The sequence below is a fragment of the Neovison vison genome, chromosome 14 (assembly GCF_020171115.1).
Source record: "Neovison vison isolate M4711 chromosome 14, ASM_NN_V1, whole genome shotgun sequence".
NCBI classification, from domain to species: domain Eukaryota; kingdom Metazoa; phylum Chordata; class Mammalia; order Carnivora; family Mustelidae; genus Neogale; species Neogale vison.
In genome coordinates, this window is record NC_058104.1 from 16,369,660 (window position 1) to 16,391,825 (window position 22,166).

Here is a 22,166-nt window from a genome sequence, read left to right on the forward strand (position 1 = left end):
CTCGCTTGCAGCTAGGCCGCGTCAGCTGCCCTCCAATGACGGGCGGAACACATGCAACGTTCGTGATGGTCCTTTCACGGGTATTGAGCATTTTAAGAAGCAGATGAAAGAGATAATGCACAGACAAATCCACGCGCTAGAAAACACCCACATGGCTTACTTTCACCCTCCAGAAGCCCAAAGTGAGCCTCTTCCTGTGTGTTCTCTGTGTAGGTCTTCACGACGCAAGCTGTCCCTCAAGCACTCAGAAAACGTCTTGTTCACCTCCTTTAAGCCCAGAGATAGTCATTTCTGATAAGGGATGTTTAGTAAGGATATTATACAAGGAGAATAGACCAGAATCCAAAAGTTAAAGGCACAAAAAAATAAAACATCCAAAAAGATACACATTTGGGTGGGAATGCATTTTATAAACAAAATTACATTTTTTTAGTCCTATCGAGTAATAAACAAGCTTCTCCAACACACAATGTCCTCCAACTAAAGATGACTTTTGGTTTTATGTCTTATCTGATCCTTAAACCCCATTTCAGTTCCAAATCTGGGTTGGTGCATCCTGGATGCTTACTGAAACTGAAAAGCAGAGTCCACAAGCACTGTGGGTCTATACTGCATCTCACTTGAGCACAGAGGAAAAAAAGAATCAGAAAATTACCCTTTTTTGATCCAACCCTGGACGAAGCACTGAAGAATTTCTTTACTGTGGTCACTTTGCGGGTCTTCTCATTGGTTTTCTTTTCTTCAAACTTGGAAAATGTGAGGGACTGGGCCCCCTGGCTGCTCTGGCTGCTGGCAAAGGCCTCTTCCTCCTCCCGCTGAAGTCTGCAATTCAAGAGAGAATTGAGAACAAGCCAGACAGCCTCCGTGTTCCTTGTATCGGAACAGCAGGAGGGTCTAGAAGTTTTAAAACAGGAGGCTAAACACACCAAGCAGGTCTGAGGTGTCTGATATGAAACCGTCCCACACACGATTCCAAAGGGACCTTCTCCGTAGATATTCGTTTAGCAACTGTAACTAAATGTAACTAAGGTTACATAAAATAACTAAACTCTACTTTCCACTAACAAGCTCAAGGCTGAAAAGGAGAAAGAGTAAGCAATCACCATATAATGTGACAGCTCCTACCAACAGCTCCTACCGTAGAGAGGGAAACCCAACTGCTATGAGAACATAGGGAAGAACAACTTCATCTGCTAGAGAAGTCCGAGGTTTTACAAGGGTGACATTTAGGTTTATCTTTTTTTAAAAATTTTATTAACATATGACCTATCATTCGCTCCAGGGGTGCAGGTCTGTGCATCGTCAGGCTCACATTCACAGCGCTCACCCAGCACATACCCTCCCTCTCACCCCCCACCTCCAGCAACCCTCAGTTGGTTTCCTGAGATCCAGTCTCTTTTGGTTTCTCTCCCTCCCCGGTCCCACCTTGTTTCATTTCTTCCCTCCCTTCCCCCGTGATGGAGTATGACAGGCTGATCTGAAGAGAGGAACAAGGTGCCACTGAGTAGAAGGACATTCCAGGGAGAGGGGACGATGAACGTGAAGGCATGTGGTTTCTTCTGCGGACTAAGTTAGCGAAGTCACTAATGGTGTGACCAGATGGTAAGAAAGCCCGAATGCCAGTCCATCAGAACCCTACATGCCACCATGCGGTGGCGAACCAAGAATGGCCGTAAATTCAATAAATTACCATTAGGAGATCTGTGCTTCAGAAAAATACTGGAGGGAGCTGTGTTATAACCTGAGGGGCAATAATTTAGACTGTATTATACAAAGATTTAAGTGAGAGAAAATAAAGACCAGGAAACTAAAAAAGGGTGAAATTCTAAGGTCTCCTCTGAGCTGAGTAAGTTCTACCTATCGCTCAAAGACGGCCAGCAAAGGCAGCTGTCCCAGCAGCGTCCCCTGGGAACTTGTTAGAAATGTAGATTCTCAGAGCTCACTCCCACCCTCCTCAAGTCAGGGGCTCTGAGGAGAGGTCCAGGGATGCCTCTTTTTTATAAGCTTTCCAGGTGATTCTCAAGCTTGCTCAAATCTGAGACACAGCGCTGCCGGAAATCTCAAGCAAGGTCCCAGACGGAAGAAGGAACAGCAAGGAGTCCCAGGCAGAAGCGCTGGGCTGAGCTTAGAACTGGGACACGCCACTCTCTCAGACAAAACCGAATTAACATACAGATAGTAGTGCAGTTTGCTGTGGAGAGGGGAGAAAGCTAAGGGAGTTCATGCCTACTGACCTCTACTGAAACCAGGAGACACAGGCAATGTTCTTTGCCTACATCTTCTGTCTCTGACCGTAGAGCCGCTGAGAGCAGTGGGCACTGTCATTCTGAGTTCACCACAAACACCAGCGAAGTGGCCACTCAACGGACACGGCTGATCAGACACACATAAAACTAACAAAAGTTGTCCGAGTTCAGTCTGACTTCTTTTTATGGAGAAGTTTTACTGTTTCTAGGATGTTCTGGCAAAAGATTAACATCACGCGTGGTGCTTTATCCATCCCTGAGCTCACTGGCCATTCCACCTTCTACCATGGTCCTTGGTCTGGGTAATATATAAACTACTTTTCACTAACAAACCCCATTTTAAAGAAAAGGTTAAATTTCCAAAATGCAAGGGCCATGTATACAAGTCAACAAGTTTCCACCAGTGTGTTACCACCACGTCAGATGCCACGCTAGATATACTACAAGAATGAGGAAAAGGATGTTTGGTGAGAGCCACGAGCCGAGGACTGTGCCAGGGACACCCCAGAGAGAGCCACAGCTCATAGTTCAAGTATGTGTTTTGCATTCCTCCAGTCCAAGAAGCCTATTATCTACATGAGAGAACTCAGACTAACGCACTCTAAACATAAGTAATTACAAGACAAAGATAAAAATAAATAAATCACTGAAAGCTATTCATTAAATACTGACTGAGAAGAAAAGGGTAAAAAAATTCGTTTCTCTTAGCATTAAGCCGACATGCTGACAGCTCGCCAGAGGAGAGAAAAGCGGATTCTGACAGTGGCAGAACTGCACATCCAACCGTTTCCCAGTTAAACACCCCTCTTAGTCCTTTTACCGCTCGGCCAGCTCCCAGTCCTCCTGAATCTGCTTCTGCCTTGCTTTGTGGTACTCTTCCCTCCAGCACTTGGAGCAGAAACCCTGCCAAGCAGGGTTGCCATAGTAACCACATCCTTTCTTGCACAGGAGCTCGGACTGATCCACATGAATCCCTCGGCGTTCAGACTTAAGGCTCATCTTCTTCCTGCTAATCAAATAAATAAGAAGGTCATGTTGCAAACAAAGTCACTATCATTCTTCTATCAGCAGAGCAATGAACAAAAATGTGTCCATAATCTTCAAGCTATGAAGGGGGGGAGGCAGGCTGAGAGGGAGGGAAAAAGAGTTTAAGTAGAACAAGTTGCTGGGGGACCTGGGTGGCTCGCCTGGTGAAGCCTGAGATCTTGATCTCGGGGTTGTGGGTTTGAGCCCCACACTGGGTGTAGGGATTACTTAAAATCTGGAAGGAAGGAAGGAAGGGAAGAAGGGAGGAAGGCTGGTCCTGACACAGTCATACTAAAGAAAACACTTCTTATTTCCTTCTCAATGATATAAAGAACACTTTAAGAAAGGACTTATATTAGATTAAAAACCCAAATGCAACATACGAACCTATAAAACTCAAAGAAGAAAACATAAGGAAAAAACTCCATGACATCAGATTTGGCAAAAATTTCTTGGATATGACACCAAAAGTAAGGTAAGCAACAAAAGGAATAATAGGCAAATGTGACTGTATCATATGCAAGCATGTCAGAGGGCGTCGGGCAGAGGGAGAGGGAGAACCAGACTCCCTGCCAAACATGGAGACCAACGTGGGGCTCGATCCCAGGACCCTAACTAACACCATGACCTGAGTGACGGCAGATGCTTAATGGACTGAGCCACCCAGGAACTCTGGTAACAGACGTTCATAACAACATTATCCACAATAGCCAAAAGGTGGAAATAAACCCCCCCCCAAAAATCCACCAACTGATAAATGGATAAACAATTGTAGTATATCCATACAATGGATTTTACTTGGTCACAAAAAGGAATTAAGTATTGATATATGTCACAAGATCAACCTTGAAAACATCATGCTAAGTTAAAGAAGTCAATGATAAAAGAACACATATATGACTCCCTTCATAGGAACGTCCAGAACAGGTAAATCTATAAAGACAGAAAGCAGCTGAGCAGTTGCTTAGGACTAAGGGGCAGGTGTGTGTGTGGGGGGGGGAGAATGGGAATAAAGGAAACAGCTAAAGAGTATGAGGTTTCTTTTGAGATAATGAAGATAATGAAAGATTTTAAAGTTGGCTGTCATGATGGTTACCACTGAACTGTTTGACCTTTAAATAGCTGAGTTCTAGGATATGGAAATGATGTATCTAATAAAGTTGCTCTTAAAATATAGGTATAGGGGGACCTGGGTGGCTACGTTGGTTAAGCATCTTCCTTTGGCCCGGGTCACGATCTCCAGGTCCTGGAATCGAGCCCCAGGTCATGCGCCCAGCTGAATGATTCTGCTTCTCCCTCTCCCTCTGCCCCTGCTTGTGCTCCCTCTGTCTCTGTCTCTCTCAAAAATAAGTAACATCTCATAAATAAATAAATAAATAAATTACAGGCATATATTGGAGATATTGTAGGTTGGGTCCCAGACTACAAAAAAGCAAATGTCGCAATAAAGTGAGTCAAATAAATGTTCTGGTTTCCCAATGTATGTAAATGTTAGGTTTACACTATACTGTAGTCTATCTGGTGTTTAATAGTATTATGTCTAAAAAAAAAAGTACATCTTCAATTAAAAATACTTTATTGCTAAAAAAAAAAAAAGAAAGAAAACCTTTATCGCTAAAACCTACTAATCAACCACCATCTGATTTTTCATTGAGTTCTAATCATGGACCACAGATACCGTAACAAATAATAATGAAATCATTCGAAGTATTCCAAGTACTACGAGATCTTATGATAAAGAAACACAAAGTGAGCAAATGCTGTTGGAAAAATGGTACCAACAGATTTGTTCAATGCAGGACTGCCTTTACACTTTCAATTAAAAAAAAAATGCATGGGTGCCTGAGTGGCTCAGTGGGTTAAGCCGCTGCCTTCAGCTCAGGTCACGATCTCAGGGTCCTGCGATCAAGCCCCGCATCCGGCTGTCTGCTCAGCAGGGAGCATGCTTCCCTCTCTCTCTGCCTGCCTCTCTGCCTACTGTGATCTCGCTCTGTCAAATAAATAAATAAAATCTTTAAAAAAAAAATGCAGTATTTGTCAAACTCAATAAAGCAAAGTGCAAGGAAACAAGGTATACCTGTCAAAATCAGGAAGGAAGGCAGAGTGAGAAGTCAGATTCAAAGAACTATATCAGCTTCGATGGTGGACAGACGATAAGCCAAGGAATGTGGGTGGCTTCTGGAAGCTGTGAATAACCCCTGGCTGACAGCCAGCAGAGAAATGAAGACCTCAGTGCTGTAACTGCATGGAACTCAATTCTACAAGCATGAGTGTGTCTGGAAGCAGATTTTCCCCACAGCCTCCAGGTAAGAGCCCAGGCTGGCTGACTCCTTAATTCTGATCTCTGGAGATCCTTAACAGAGTACCCAACCAGAGCAAGCCAAGAGTCCTCACTCACAGAACTTAGGGATAATAAACGGGTGTTCTTCCAGGCTGCTACATTTATGGCACTAGGTTACGGCAACGACAGAAAACGAACACAAGCCCCCTTTCCATTAGTCTTCTTGGGGGTCTCTGCCTTGTGTTCCAGTGTCTAGAATGCTGTGCGCCCCGCTGTTCGCACGGGGAATACTTATGATATGAAGGCCGCAGCATCCACGTCATGCTTCCAGAACGGCCTCCCCCTGCAACTCGATCTCAAGTAGCACCTCTCCGATCTCCCCACCCTTCCCTCCACACTGGCTCAGCATTGCTTCTCTCCAGCCTACACATGTCTAACAAGGGAGGGAAATGAAAGAGTTAACCAAGCAGGATAAATTGCTAAAAAAACAATTATGCACATTCTCAGAAGGGCCTGCTTATTATGTGACTGGCTCTTGGTCAGCTTCTAGGGGAATGGAGGTCTTGGAAGTGTCCTTGTGTTCTGTATGCTTGGAGGTTCAAGCCACACTATTCTAACTTGTTCCGACAGCTCACGCAAACAGTGTGCTGTACGGCAAGCACCTGCTGTCTTTCTGGGGGTGTCTGGAGTTGCATTAACTGTGGTCGGTCCTGAAGGCAGTCATGCCTGTCTGACCAACCTTCAATAAAAACCCTGTAATTCAAAGCTTAAGTGAGCTTCCCGAACAGAAAACCGAACAGAAAACATCTCACATATGTTGCTACAATTTGTTGCTGGGGGATTAAACACACCCTGTGCAATGTCTCTGCTGGAGAATGACTTGGAAGCTCATGCCCGGTATCCTCCAAATAAATAAATTTTATCTTATTTATAAATAAATAAATGTGTCTCTGTCAGGTAAATAAATAAAATTAAAAACAAACAGTCCTGTGAGTCCGTCTATCAAATCACCAAACCTGGGGGCAGTCTTGGGGACTGCTGACACTGGCTAGGATTATAAAGGGGTGGCATGAGGATATCTCAGTGGTAACAGAATAGTTCTGTACCTTGACTACGCTGGTAGTTACAGGATCTACATACACGATAAAAAATGCCACAGAACTGCTAAACATGCACACAGTACAGAAATCAAATTCTCGGTTCTGATGTTGTACTACGGTTACGTAAAACACAGCCACTGGCACAACCTGGTAGCGAACTACAGCATCTCTCTTATTATCTTTGCAATTTTCTGTTAATCTGTAATTTCAAGTTAGGGAGTTATTAAAAATTTCACTTAAAAATTCAAATAACACTTATGATTGAACCAATGTGTATCACACAGATAAGCACATCACTCAGATTATTTTTAAATATGGAAAACAAAGAGGGCAAGTGAATCTCCAAAGTACATGCCAGGATTTGAAAGGCTATCACAGTGGTGACGATAGCTCTGTTTCAGGGGGCAAGCAGGTACACTCAACACACCTAGATTAGATATCAGAGCTATGTAAGCAGCATATCCTCTTCAGTTAGGGAAAAACACAAGGGGATCAACTGCCTGAGACGGGATTCTGTCCTTCCTGCCCCAAAAGACCTATCCCTCATTAGTAAAGCCATAATCCAGAGGCAAGTTACTACACCCAGGAGGAAGGTGAGAAGGGCACATCAGTTCAATAAAAATACGCTTTTACGGAACAACCTGGGCATACAGAATGCATAATTCAATTGACCCATTCACATTAGGGAAGACAGAGTAAGAATTATCTCTTTCTGAGACAGTTGAGATTCCTATGAATTCTGCTCCAGAACTAGGATTCAATCTGGGTTGAAGTACCCCCCAAAACAAGGGCCAGAGGAGGTTCAATCATGTCTTGGTGGTTCAATCAGTTAAGTCTCTGATCTTGGTTTTGGCCCAGGTCATGGTCTTTTTTTTTTTTTTTTTAAGATTTTATTTATTTGGGGCACCTGGGTGGCTCAGTGGGTTAAGCCGCTGCCTTCGGCTCAGGTCATGATCTCAGGGTCTTGGGATCGAGTCCCGCATCAGGCTCTCTGCTCATCTGAGAGCCTGCTTCCCTCTCTCTCTCTGCCTGCCTCTCTGCCTACTTGTGATTTCTTTCTGTTAAATAAATAAATAAATAAATAATCTTTTAAAAAAAAAAAAAGATTTTATTTATTTATTTGACACAGAGAGATCACAAGTAGGCAGAGAGGCAGGTGCTGGGGGTGGGGGTGGGGAAGGGAAGCAGGCACCCTGCTGAGCAGAGAGCCTGATGCGGGGCTCGATCACAGGACCCTAAGACCATGACCTGAGCTGAAGGCAGAGGCTCAACCCACCGAGCCACCCAGGTACCCCTATAGGTGTTCTTTTTTATGTTATCTTTTAGTCCCTGACTCTGTATTATGAAGACATTATCACCGCTTTAATCAGACAATATTTAAAATCCATATCCAAATGTCACTGACTTTTATATTAACTACATTGCTTCCAAAATGAATGTAAGTATCACACTGAGGGGGCTCCTGGGTGGCTCAGGGTACAGGATCAGACTCTCACTTGGCTCAGGTCAGGATCTCCGGGTCGGGAGACAAGCCCAGAATCTCCGGCGTCTGCCTGAGATTCCCGGTCACCTCCCTCGGCCCCTCCCCGGCCTGGGCTCCTGCTTCTCTCTCTCACAAATGAATAAATAAATCTTTAAAGAAATATATCGCACTGAGAATCAGTGGCAGAGTTCCAATGTTAAATTTAACAAAACAAAGTATCCAAACACTGGCCTGCCCACTTCGTAATCAAGCCATGAAGAGAATGTGGAGTCGATGCTGCGGAATGAGCAGAGCCAGCAGAGCCGCATTCTTGGGGAGTGAGCTCCTGACAACAATCTGCCACTGTGCCAAGGCCAAGTCCACGTCGTGCCCTCTCCGGGTAAGCACAATTAGGACGCCAACCTGAGCTTGCCATGCCCCAGGCTAGCGACACCAACTCTGCTCTACTTCCTACCGGGCTCCGTCCTCAATCCTCCACGGGTCAGTTTCTTGGGAAAGTAAATGACCAGATACACCCTCTCTTCACTCCATTTAAACGAGCAACAAACTGCAGCACATTATGTGGTTTCAACCATGAACAGCTCGTTTCCCTCAGAGTCACACGGCAGTTTTAGCTTCACGGCGGCCCCCACACCTTGGCCTCACCCAGCTGCGGCTGCACAAAGTGACACACACACCTATGAGACGAGAACTACAAAAAGCAATTGCCTGAACTGAACATGAATTTATTCAGATTCGTTAGACAGCTCCATGAAATACATTATGTTCTAAGCCACTGAGAAGTATCTTGTGTATAATAAAAATATAACCCCATTTAACTCCAGAAACTTTCAAAAGTTGCTAAAACCATACCCTCCTGGGGTGCCTGAATGGCTCAGTTGGTTGTACATCTGCCTTCAGCTCAGTCACGCTTCTGGGGTCCCGGGATCGAGCCCCACATTGCACTCCCTGCTCAGCGTGGAGCCTGCTTCTCCCTCTCCCTCTGCCCCTCTCCCCGAACTCATGCTCTCTCTTGCTATCTCCCCCTCAAATAAATAAAACCTTAAGACAGAATAAAATAAAAAACATACCATCTGTTGGGGTTGAATTATGGCCCCCCAAAAGACAGGCTGAACTCAATACTGCGGAAGAAACCTGATCTGGAAATCAGCTCTAGGCAGATGTAATTATAGAATGAGGTCATGCTGATTAGGGTGGGCTCTAAATCCAGTAACTGGTATCCTTATAAAAAGGCCCTGAGAGGCACCCCGGTATAAAGACCCAGAGGCCGCATGGCCATAGAGGTGGAATCAGAACGATGCGGCTGCAAGCCAAGGAGCTACAGGGAAGCCAGCAATCATCTTCCCTGCAGCCTTCGGAGAGAACATGGGCCTTGTGGACGCCTTGATTTCAGATTTCTAGCCTCGTAACTACGAAAGAATGAATCTGTATAGCTTTGAGTCACCCTGCGCTAGTCTGTTTAGAGTACTCCTAGGAAAACCACAAAAATCATCCATTAAGAATTATAAACAGTAACTGTAAACAGAGAGTTGAAAGCAACGAGTTTTCCACAAGGTAACACAGAACTGGGGTTCGCAGCATCACTTGGCTCTTCACAAACCGGTAAATCGCATATCGCAGTTCATGAGAACAGCCCCGGCTTCCGTCTGCTACCCTAGCAGAAAGGCCCCCTTTGGGTCCTCAAAATGACCTGCTCTGCACAGTAACTTACACAGTCATCGTATTCATGAACAAGCCCAGAAACCCTCCTGTTAGTCCACCTTCAAATTCCGCCCCGTTCAAACAACATCTGACTCCCGTTTCCCACTGACAGAGTAATTCTTTCTGGTTCATACAGGATTTTACAAATACAGCTACTGCAATACGTTCTATTATAAAAGCTTGCTTACATGTCCATTCCATGTTCACAGACACACAGCACAGTGCCAGAACAGACTGACTAATCAATACACATTTCCTAAATTTACTGAATTATTTATTCAGAAGACTAAAAAATACCTATACAGACCATTTTCTTTCATTTTTTTCCCCCATATACACTCTCCAGGGCCCAGTGAAGATATAAGTAGAAATTTAAACAGCGAAACAACTATCTTATGAAGCCCTTATTCTCAAATTTTAGCATGCAATCAGTATCACATGGAGGACTTACTAAAGCACAGAGTGCTGGGTCCCAACCCAGAGTTTCTGATTCAGGAGGTCAGGCGCAGCGCCTGAGAATCCACATTCCTAAGAAGTTCCCAGATGATGTGGCTAAGGACTACTCTTTCAGAACTAGAATTATAAAGCAAGCACAGCAATTATTAAAAGACCAATTTCTTCTCATGACTTCCTTACTGGTAGGAGACCTTCTTTTCTAAATATAATGGAGTAGTTTGTGGCGACCAACACTCCTGCTGAGAACAAGGAAAGCTAGACACATGTTTAAAATCCATTATTTAAAGGCATCAGAAAATCTAAAGGAATCTAGGTGCCTCTGGATTCTGGAAAAAGAGAAACTGTGGAGAAACAAAGCGACATTCTGCAGTCACTTTTGCCCCAAGTGTATCCATGCCTGGGACAAAATGATGAGAATCCAGACTTACTTTAGGCAGAAGAACTAGAAGAGCTTTTGGGAAAGAGGAAAGGCAAGACTCAAGGAGCCAAAATCCTAGTTAAACAGAGTCAAAGAGAGCTGGGCTTAACAGAAGGCTGATTCCCACCCCCACCAAGGCCCAAGGACATATACCAAATTTTGCAGCTGCAAAGAGAGGGCTTCAAAACCATAGGGAAACCCTCTGAAAATCTAGAGTGGCATTTACAGGGGCGCCTGGTGGGCTCAGTTGGTGGAACATACACCTCTTGATCTTGGGATTGTAAGTTCAACCCCCATGTTGGGTGTAGAGATTACTCAAAATGAAATCTTTTTTTTTTTTTTTTTAAAGTGGAGGGGCCTGGGTGGCTCAGTCGTTTAAGCTTCTGCCTTTGGCTCAGGTCATGACCCCAGGATTGGAGCTGGAGCACCTGAGTGGGTCAGGAGTCTGCTTCTCCCGCTCCTTCGGCCCTCCTCCACGGCTTGTGCTCCTGCAGGGTGCCACCCACGCTCTCTCAAATCAGTAAAATCTTTACCAAAAAAAGTGGAATTTTCAGTAATCTTACTGTTCTCAGAAACAAAGATTACAGTACAGAAGCCACCAGGGGAAGAGACTCCTGTGAATTCACTCCCCTACGGGTGGGAAGCTCTGGACAACTACTTAATAGTAGTAAAGGTAAACCCGAGGGAAACAAAGCCTTATCGACCCAGCAAGGCGACTTCAACCGGTAGCTCAGTCCCTAATAGGATTAGGTGATAAGCCCCTACTCAAAAGGGAGGAGAGATTTTCTCTCTGAAAAACAAAAAGAGTACCATCCAGAGCTTCATTTTATTCACAACACCTAGCATTTACATAATTAAAAACAAAAAAGAAAAAAAAAGACAATAGAAAGAGATGCTCAGATGATCCAGACAATGAAGTTAACAGAAAGACTTTTAAATAGATATTTATTTAAATTCCCTATTTTTTTAAAAAAAAGGTGAAAAATAGAGGCATCTGTGTGGCTCAGTGGGTTAAGTCTCTGCCTTTGGCTCACATCATGATCTCAGGGTCCTGGTATCGAGGCCCATGTCGGGCTCTCTGCCCAGCAGGGACCCTGCTTCCCCCTCTCTCTGCCTGCCTCTCTGCCTACTTGTGATCTAAATAAATAAAATCTTTTTTAAAAAATTAAAATTAAAATTTTAAAGTGAAAAATAAATTAAAAATAGGTGAGAAAAAGGGGAAAGAACATTTTTTTTAAAGATTTTATTTATTTATTTGACAGAAAAAGATCATAAGCAGGCAGAGAGGCAGGCAGAGAGAGAGGAGGAAGCAGGCTCCATGCTGAGCAGAGAGCCTGATTCCGGGCTGGATCCCAGGACCCTGAGATCATGACCTGAGGCAAGGCAGCCACCCAGGCGCCCCAGAACATATTTTTAAAATGAAGAATTTTAACTAAGCATTGTAATCCCTAAAAATCGAAATGAAATGCTAGACCTGAAAAGTATAATAACTAAAACTAAGACTTCAAAGAGTAGATTTAAGAGCAGACCAGACCTAACAGAAGAGAGGATTAGAACTGGAACCCAAGTCAATAAAATACACCCACAGTGAAGCAGTAGGAAAAACTAATAGGAAATACGGGGGGGGGGGGGGGGAGTATAAAGAGAATCAGGGACATTGTGGAAAAGTCTATGGAGTATGTAACTGAAGTTCCTCAAAAGAAGAGGAAAGAATGAATAAGAACCAATATTAATGAAATTTTTAAAACTGATAAACAGACAACAAATCCAAGAAATTCTGTGAACCCCAAAGCAGAAAACACAACACAGAGATACAGCATACTTAACAGCTGATAATCAAAAACAAAGAGAACCTTTTGAAAGTAGCTAGAGGAAAAGAAAACACATTACTTTCATAAGTGGGACAATAAAACTAAGCTAAATTTCAAAAGAAGTCATAAATGCCTTAAGACAACAGAATGACCTATTGAAAGTGCTGGAAAAAAAAATGCCCCCCCTAGAATGTGGTGTTTAATAACTTGTTCCCCTTAAAAATAAAGGCAGAATAGGGGCACCTGGGTGGCTCAGTCAAACATCTGACTCTAGATTTCAGCTCAGGTCATGATCTCAGGGTGGTAAGATCAAACCCTGTGTCAGACTCCACGTTGAGCCTGTTTGGGATTCTCTCTCTCCCTCTGTGCCTCTCCAGACTATCCCCCCCCACCCCCCGCCACCAACCCACTCATCACCATTCATGCACACTCTCTTTAAAGTAAAAAATAAAAATTATAAAGAATTCATTATGGGCCTACTAGCATCAGAAGAAATAGGAGAGAGAACTCTTCAAATGGAAAGAAAAATCAGTGTATCCCAAAGAGAAACACAAAGAAGGAAGGATCAAAAAGTAATGGAAACAGTAAACATGTAAGTAAATACACATAAATATTGATTACAAAAAACAATCATTTCTTGTGGGTCTTAAAATAATAAGTAGAGGGGCGCCTGGGTGGCTCAGTGGGTTGGGCCTCTGCCTTCGGCTCAGGTCATGGTCTCAGGGTCCTGGGACCAAGCTCCACATACGGCCCTCTGCTCAGCAGGAAGCCTGCTTCCCCTCTCCCCCTCTGCCTGCCTCTCTGCCTGCTTGTGATCTCTGTCAAATAAATAAATAAAGTCTTTAAAAAAAATCTTTTAAAAAGCACTTAATTCTTCTTCTCCAAATACAGTCCAAGCTTTGACTGAAGAATGAAACGGACATCTTTTCACCACACTTACATAAATGGCAGACTCACCATTGTAACCCTCAGTGGTTGTGTTTGGGGCTGGAACTGGCTGGGCCTAAAATCCAACCTCCTGATCAGTTTTTCTGTTAGAATCTAAGAACTTTAAACGTCAAAGAATCTTAGCTTATTTCTCAAGTACTACTTTAAACAAAATAAGAAATAAGTTGAGATTTTTATTTTCTAATTTACTTATTCAATTACTAGCCCTAAGTACTAAGAAAGCAAAAGTTCTTATTTCTCTCTCTCACTCTCTTTTTTTTTTTTTTTTTTTTTTGTTCAATGATCTACACAGGGATGGGAAAGTTGTTCTTGAAATAAATAGTCTATACCCTCTTGTGGGTAACAACAATGACAAAAAAGTATCTGTACTTTGTTCCCAAGTATGTCCAAGAACAAAAGCAGGCTCTTGGAAGAAACCAGTGTTTACATACAGTTGCTATTCAAAGAACTTAAATATGGAGCAGTTTTAGCATATGGGTATGAACGCCCTTTGCCATCTGATTAATCCTCGTAAATGATACTTAAGACGTGTCCGCCCATGACTGTACAACATTTGAAAGCCTAGACAAAAAAACCCTACACTTACCACACACAACTACAACTGCAGTGGCTACTTAATTTATACAAATAAAGATATAACTCAACTGGCTAAGTAGAAGCCAAGCATATTAATTCCTGAGACACTAATTACAATGGATTTTAGACATTTTATCTCATCAGCACACAATTCTGTTTTTTGTTTTCACATTTTTTTAATTTACATTCTTCTTGTAATACCCTATTCAAAACTGTGGTCACTAGCCCAAGTCATTTTTCAGGAACATGTTTAAAAAACAATGTCAAGGGCGCCTGGGTGGCTCAGTGGGTTGAGCCGCTGCCTTTGGCTGGGGTCATGATCTCAGGATCCTGGGATTGAGTCCCGCATTGGGCTCTCTGCTCAGCGGGGAGCCTGCTTCCTCCTCTCTCTCTCTGCCTGCCTCTCTGCCTACTTGTGATCTCTCTCTGTCAAATAAATAAATAAAATCTTTAAAAAAAAAAAAAAACAATGTCAAAAGCTCTATGGAAATGCAATTAAGGAACCACTAAGTTACATAACTACATTTAGGCAACAACACTTCCACCTCTTGTTTACTGACTAAAGATGAATAAGGATGTTCTTGATTCTGCAGTTTCATAAGCTAGGTCATAATTTACAATATACCGGAGGAACTGTATTAGAATACTTCAAAAAAAAATAATAATAATTTGGAATTACCTGAAATAGCTGCATATGAAAATACACAATAAATAATGGTTTACTCAGGAGCCTGGATGGCTCAGTGGGTTAAGCTTCTGCCTTCAGCTCAGGTCATGATTGCAGGGTCCTGGGATCAAGTCCCGCATCAGGCTCTCTGCTCAGCAGGGAACCTGCTTTCCCCCTCCACCTCCCCCCCCCCGCCTGCCTCTCTGCCTACTTGTGATTTCTCTTTGTATCAAATAAATAAATAAAACCTTAAAAAAATAATGGCTTACTTGACTGTACAACTTTTGTGCAATACACTTCCTGATGAAACGGAATGACAGTTAAGAACACAAACACCCTGCAATGGCATTACCACAAAAGCATAACCTAAATTCATTCCGTATCACAGCAGTGTCGGGGCACCTGGGTGACTCAGTCAATTACATGTCTGCCTTCGGCTCAGGTCATGATCGCAGGGTCCTGGTATTAGAGCCCTGCATCAGGTTCCCCGCTCAGTGGGGAATCAGCTTCTCCCTCTCCTTTGGCTGCTTCCTCTGTGTGTGCTCTCTCGGTCAAATAAATAATAAAATATTAAAACATACACACACACATACACACAGAGCAGTGAAATGACCAGCTAAGGTTTACTCTAAAATGTGAATATTTGGCTCCTGGATGGCTCAGTGGGTTAAGGCTCAGCCTTCGGCTCAGGTCATGATCTCAGGGTCCTGGGATCAAGACTGGCATTGGGCTCTGCTCAGCAGGGAGCCTGCTTCCCCCTCTCACTCAGTCTGCCTCTCTGCCTACTTGTGATCTTTGTCAAATAAATAAATAAAATCTTAAAAAAATAAAATACGAATATCAACCTCTTTTTCTAGAATGGTGCCCTATTTTTATAAATATTATGGTGGCTTTCCTGATGTCAAGACAAATTTAGAGCCAAAAGAAGAAAAAAATATATGTATTTTATGTGCAAACACATGAAAAAATATCCCCACTTTGCCAATCCTGATGAATGCTTAGAGCCCCCAGCTTTACAGACTATGACCAAATGCCTTAAAACTTGCAGCTCCCCAACCATTATCTGGATAGAAAGATCCCAAACTGTTCACGGCCCTTTTGTAATAGTGGGTTCCAATACTTGCCCACGTGCTCACTCTATTAACTGTGTATGTCTGCTCTCCCCTTGGGAGCTCAGAGTCTAGTTTGCGGCAGGTATTACAAAGTCATGGTTAAGCGCTGACCACTGATGCGGTCAGCCTACCCGAGTTCAGATCTCCACCACCTCTTGTATGACCTGAAACAAGCTACTGCGCTGAGCCACGTTTGTGTCTTCAAGGAGGGTGAAGGGAGAGGACAACACGGAGATCACACAACGGAAGGACTTCCTACTCACACAGCGCTTGGGCCATATTACCAGCGATAAATCTGATAAATCTGAACTACTGTTACTTAAACAGTCAGTTTTTTAGCTTGAGCAAAATACAAATATATTAATTTTCTAGACACTCCATCTAAGACAAATGGATCTGTTCTTTTTAAAAAAATAAATTATAGGCCTGGACTTTTCAAGCCAACGTTCCCTAGGCCCCAGCTAACAGCCCGAACCTCCTTCTAGAAATGGTTGGGTATTCCCTAAGCCCATCTCTATGTGGAGGTGAGGTGACTTTCATTCAAGCATTCATCCTCGTCAGACGCCTCCACGTTCATAACGCTGATGAAAATAAAGCACGCCTGCCAAAACCACAGCTCTGTGGTGAAACAATACACAAGAACAACACAGAGGTATTCGAGGAACTTGTCAGGAAGCAAGACCCTAACCCCACTGCTCTAACTCTGTCCCAGAACGTTCCAGTGAGAATGCGCTCATGGAAGGTGACCTGAAGAACATACCATCCCCGCTGAATTATCCAGATAATCTAAAACAGACACTTAAATTAAATTAGTGTAGAAATCTAAGAACTTAGATCCCATTATTTCGCCAGCTCCAGAATTGCTTTCGCTGAATTACGTTCTGATGTTCTGTCATCAACCTACACAACGAGGCAACGAAGACTTCTAAGTAAAAAACAAAGCAAAGCACAACACAGTCCTCTGAAATGCTGTTATGCCCTTAAGGATGTAGCTGAGGACTCTGTCAGTACAAGGAGTCTCGGAATCCAAAAGAGAAATTGGCCTTTTATTTTACAGTCACTGAAGTGTGCAACTAACTGATCATGCTTCTCTCTGAACTGGCTGCTACAAAAGCAGTCACATTTGAGGCCCTCTAACAAGTACTGAACCCGGTCTAAGTGCTTTGTGCACAGGTCTCCTTCCATCACAATGAGGATCTTACAGATGTGTCTGCATCTTCCTTTCTCCCCGTCGGTGCTAAGTTCATCACCCCTTACTTCTGTATGTTCTCAGTAAGGGGCTGTATCTCTGCAAGCCACTGTAAGCCATTACCAGTGCCTTCTGGAAGACGACGTGACATAAGTAAAATGACACGCTCCACTTAAAAAACATTGTAACAGTAAGGTATTTTCTTCTATTTATGAGCTCAACTTGTAAACGCATGACCTTTTTGGTAGTCCAAAAGAAAAAACAAAGTGCTTTTGCAAATATTGTGTCTAAAATTAGGAAACTGTAACAACAGGAACTACAAAAATAAAAGTTTCATGATGTATTTTTCACTCTGGAGCACCAGAAAATTACAAATATATCCCATGTAAAAATCCCCCAAGTCATTTTCTAATTTTAAAATACAGGCCAAATCACCAGAAATGCAATCACGGTTATTTATTGAAGAGACTAGCTTCAAAAGCGGTTCATGAGCTTGCGGACCATGACCTTGCGGTCCAGAGGCCGCCAGCCACCCCCTGCGGTGCAGCGCCCCGGAATTCGGAGACCCCAAGGCCCCTGCTGCGCTCCTGCGTCGGGGACTCCGGCCGGTTCCCGGCCTCATCGCAGGAAACGCTGGAGAAGCTCGCGTGCGCCGTCCGGCCCACTCCGGAACTCACACTCGGACGCACACTCGTCCGCTCCACGGCCGACGACCCCGGCGCTCCGCCACCAGGAGCACGGGAACTGCTCTACCGCACAGCGGAGTCGCGGCTTCCGCCCCAGGAGCGTCCTCGGACACAGGCGCTTCACCCTGTGACCCGCAAGCAGCACCAAGTCCAGCTTTTCCCCAGAAGGTCTCAGGAGCGTCGCCCGAGGTCCAACAACAGGTGCGGCAGTCGTCGGGGGGACGGGAGCCACCGCGTGCCTCCGAGGGCGCGCGCACCGCCACCCCGTCCTCTGCACCACCGCCGTCGTCTGGTCCGCGCGCCGGGTCTACGGGGCCCGACAACGGAGAAGGCCGCCGCGAAGCTCCCGACACGTCCGACTCCACCGTGCGAGGCCCGCCCTGCGCGGCGAGGGGCCGCTTCACAGCGCGCACTCGGAGGCCGCGGCCGGACGGGGGTCGCCCGGCGCCGTCCATGCTTCCACCGCAGACGCTCGCTCCGCCGCCAGCGCAGACACGGGTCCGCGGCCGCGCTCACGGCCCGGACGGACGTCCAGCGCCTCGGCACACGCAGGGGAACGCGACCTCGGCCCCCGCGCACTGAGCCCGTGAGCGCGACGCCGGCGCCCCGCTGACACCCGCGTCGGGAACAGCGAACGCTCACCACGGCGGCGCGGCCCCACCGAGCCTGCAGCCGAGCCGGACGCAGCCCGCGGGCAGAGGAGAGCGGCGACCCCGTCCACGGACGCTCGCCCATCGGGCCCGACCCTGTGCGCCAGGAACCGGCCGCGAGGGCCGCGGAACTGCACTTCGGCCACGCCGAGGCCCTTCTGGCCTGGTCCCCGTCAGACCGACGCCCCCGGCCCCGCACCTCGGCCCCGCACCGCTGGCTTCGCGAAGACCGCGGCCCGCGGAGCCACGGGCCTCCTCGGCGCGGACTCGACCCGGCCCCGCATCCCCCCCCCCCCCCCGCTCGTCTCCACGGGACCAGGTCCTCGCGACCCCGCACCGCGAGCTCCCCGACGGGGCCCCCGCCCTCCGGACCTGCGGTCGGCCCCGGGGCTCCGTCTCCGCTCCGTCCGACGTGGCGCGGAAGGACCGTCACTGTCCCTGACCCGCAGCCCGTTCAGAAGGCGAGTGACCCCTCAGACCCCGACCCCGTCCGGCCGTCCGTGCAGAGGCCGCGACCTCCGCCAAGCTTCAGCCGCGCACCACCGCCTGGGCCGACAGTGCGGCCCGGCCCCCCGCCCCGCAGCTTCCTCGGTGCGAGTTTCCAGCTCACAGACTTTACACGCAGCCCCGGGGTCGCGGGGAACGGCCAGACGCGGCTTCCAGACCCACAGCCCCGACCCGCAAACCGGAGCACCCGAGCCGCCGCCCTCCACCCCAGCGCCGTGAGGCCGCGACCCGCGCGCCGGCTTCCGCGCTCCCCTCAGGGCAGGACGAGCGCAGGACCCAGTCGGACGCGGCCGTCCGTGACCCTCTAAGCTCCCCCCGCCCGAACTTCCGCGATGGCATCACCCCGTGGTCCTCCGGGACGGCGCGCGAGCAGGGGCTTCCGCGCCCGCCCCAGGCCCCCCGGCCCCGGCCGCCGGAGAAGTCGGGACAGGAGTTCGAGGCCCCGCACCTGGAAAGCCCGCACGCCCCCCGCCCCCGGACTTCTCCGCCCCCAGCACCCACGCGGGGTCGGAAGTCGCGGCGTCCCGGCCCGGCGGGGACAGTGACAGTCCTTCCGCGCCACGACCCTGTCTGCGCCGTCCACGCGGACGGGCCCCCGAGCGGCCCGGGGCCCGAGCCCGCAGGGTCCCCACAGCCTCCGCGCTGGAGAGCGAGGACGGAGCCGTCGCGCGGGGCGGGCGCCGGGAACGGCAGGCGCGTGTCCGTCGGGGCGCAGCCGGGCCCGCAGCAGGCGGCGCGAGCGCCCGGAACGCCCAGAACGCCCGGCTGGGCACCACAGGCTTGAGGCGGCCGGTGAGGGCCGCGCCGCTGCGCCCGGGGCTGGGCCCGACGGCGGCTGGACGCGCCGGAGCGAAACGGCCCCGGCCGGGGAAGCGGCACGGGCGGATGACCCAGCAGCCCCCGCCCGGACGGCGCCCCCGCCCCGCCGCGCCGCCCGCAGCCGGCAGCCGCGCAGCCCCCGCCGGCGCCCCACCGCCCCGTACCTGCGCTGCGGCTCCACGGCGTCGGGACCGCCGCCCTCCGCGCCTAGCTCAAGGGGTCCCCGCTCCGCCAGTCCGCGACCCGCCCTCCGGCCGGCCCTCCCTCCCTCGCGCCCCGCCCCCGGCGCCGCGAGCGCCCGTCACGCACGCACGACGTCACTTCCGGGCCCGGCGCGCGGAGAGAGGAAGTCGTCGCGGCGCCGCTCGGGGCCCGCGCTGGGCGGAGCCAGGCGGAGGGGGCTCCCGCGGTGAGCGGTCGGGCGCAGGGGCGACGTCGAGGCCGGCGGTCGGGGGTGGCGGAGGCGCGGGCGTTCCGTCCTCGTGCCGCCTGCCGCGGTGGCCGCCAGCCCCTCGACGCCGCCGAGGCCGTGCACAGCCGGCGCCGCGCCAGCTGCGGTCGCCTGGTCGCCGGGTCGCCGGCCCGCGGGGAGTGAGGCCGCGTGGGAAGCCGTGAACCCTGACCCTCTCGGTGCCGGGACTCCTGGTTTCCGAGGTCCCGGCCCGGAGGGTGGTCGGGGGGCCGGAGGCCGTCCTGACGGCGGAGCGGCGCCGAGGCCCGCGGACCGGGTCGCTAGGAGGCCGCGGCGTCCGGGGCGTCCGGTTCCCCAGGCCCCGGGTCAGGAGCGTCGGGCCCTGCGGCCGCCTCGGGGTGCTGGACGCCGGCTGCGGGTCGCGACCCAGCGGCGGGGACGGAGCTGTGGCATCAGAGACCGGCTTCGCTCCGACCCGCCGCGGTGGTCTCGGACGGGCGTCCGGTCGTCCCCTGCGGAGCCCAGGCGGACTCGCTCCCCGGTGGTCCCCGAACGCGGGCGGGATGCGGCCCCCGCAGACGCGGGCTTGCGGCGGAAGGTGGGTGAGGGGCGGCGCGGGGAGCGAGCCGGCGCCTCCGGCGGGGACGGGTCGGGGGCGGAGGACGTGTCCCCGGCAGAGGGGTCTCCGGGCTGCGCCGCCGAGGACGCCCGCGCCCGGTGGTCGCTCGCCAGCTCCGCCCCGAGCGCGTCGGCTTCTCTTCCCGGTCACGCCCCCGAAGTGGCCCGGCCGCGGCCCCCGCCGTCCCCTCGTCTGTCTGACGTCGGTGCTACCGCCGGCGCCCGGGTCCGTGGACTCCGGCTGGTGTGTCCCTCGCTGGTCGGTTCCTTCCCGGCCACGAACGTCCCCGGTGTCCCCTGTGCCCGGCGAGGACCCGGGGAGTGTCGGACCTTCCGCAGGGGAGGCGGGGCCCGCGAACGAGCCCCGGGAGCGCCGGAGGGGGCGGGGGCGCGGCCGTGGGAAGCGCCCGGGCCGGGGTCTCTGCGGGGCCGGGAGCGGGAGCGCCCTCGACCCTCCCCGGTGCGCGGCGGAGGGACCTGGCAGGAGGCGGGGGAAGGGACCGAAGGGAGCGGGCGGAGTGAGCGCGGGGGTGAGGATCGCGGGGGTGGGACGAGGTGGGACCGGCTGCCCGGCGGGCTTCTCCCGGAGGCGGCGGGCTGGGGGCCGCCGGGACGGCCGCACCGTTCTGAGTAACTGGGGAGGCGGGGAGTTGAGTGGTTCATGTCTGGGTACGTGTGTGGGTTCGCTGCGTTTCATTTCGACTCGTGGGACTTTTGCAGGTGAATTTCTTTCGATCTTGATGGACGGACGGACGGACGGACGGAGAGAACATCCGAAGCCCAACCCAGGGCTGGATCTCACCGGCTGAAGCTAAAAACTCATCGTGGAATCAAAAGATCCGAGAATCAAAGATTTATCTTGGGTCGGAAGAAGAAGAGCAAAAGGAGGGTGGGGAGAGGAAAGACGGAGCAGGACTGACAGGGAGAGCCCGACTGGTAGGAAGGTCAGATAAGAGGACTCCACCCCAGAGAAATGAAAACGGACTAATAAAAGTGGGAAAAAGCAGGCATCCTGTCTTGTTCCTGATCTTACTGGACGATGTTCACGCACCGTCGAGCGTGATGTTACCTCTGGGTGTTTCTATGCGGCCTTTATCATGTGTTGACGGCGGTCCCTGCTCAGTTTACAGGCTGCTGTTTTACTCACGAAAGGGTATTACAGTTTTTAAAACATAACTGTTTACTGTAAAATATAGTGACATAAAATTAACAGAAGAATGAATTTGGACCCTTACCTAACACTATATACAAAAATTAACGCAAACTGGATTAAACACCTAAATGTGATATAAAATTTAGAAGAAAACACAGCTGAAAAGCCTCATGACATTGTATTTGACAGTAGTATCTTATGCAACACCAAAAGCATAGGTAATAAAAGGAAAAAACAAAAACTAGACTTAACAAAATTTAAAATTTTTGTGCACCAAAGGGCACAGTCAACAGAATACAAAGGTAAC

General features: G+C 49.2%; 1 protein-coding gene across 4 annotated transcripts in view; it reads right to left on the minus strand.

Moving 5' to 3' along the window:
- The window catches only part of RABGEF1 (RAB guanine nucleotide exchange factor 1), a 53,638-nt gene extending 33,715 nt beyond the window's left edge, over positions 1–19,923 (minus strand). For 2 of the 4 annotated variants that reach the window (XM_044232892.1, XM_044232890.1), the window contains exons 1-3: positions 19,841–19,923; positions 3,067–3,255; positions 656–822 (exon numbers count right to left, since the gene is read on the minus strand). In XM_044232892.1, coding sequence (XP_044088827.1) covers positions 656–822; positions 3,067–3,245 — 346 coding nt within the window. In that variant the 5' untranslated portion in view covers positions 3,246–3,255; positions 19,841–19,923. Of the gene's footprint in view, positions 1–655; positions 895–2,974; positions 3,256–19,840 lie in introns of those variants that run through there. The other 2 variants (XM_044232891.1, XM_044232893.1) reach the window with 2 other exon arrangements.
- Between the last annotated feature and the right edge of the window lie 2,243 nt (positions 19,924–22,166).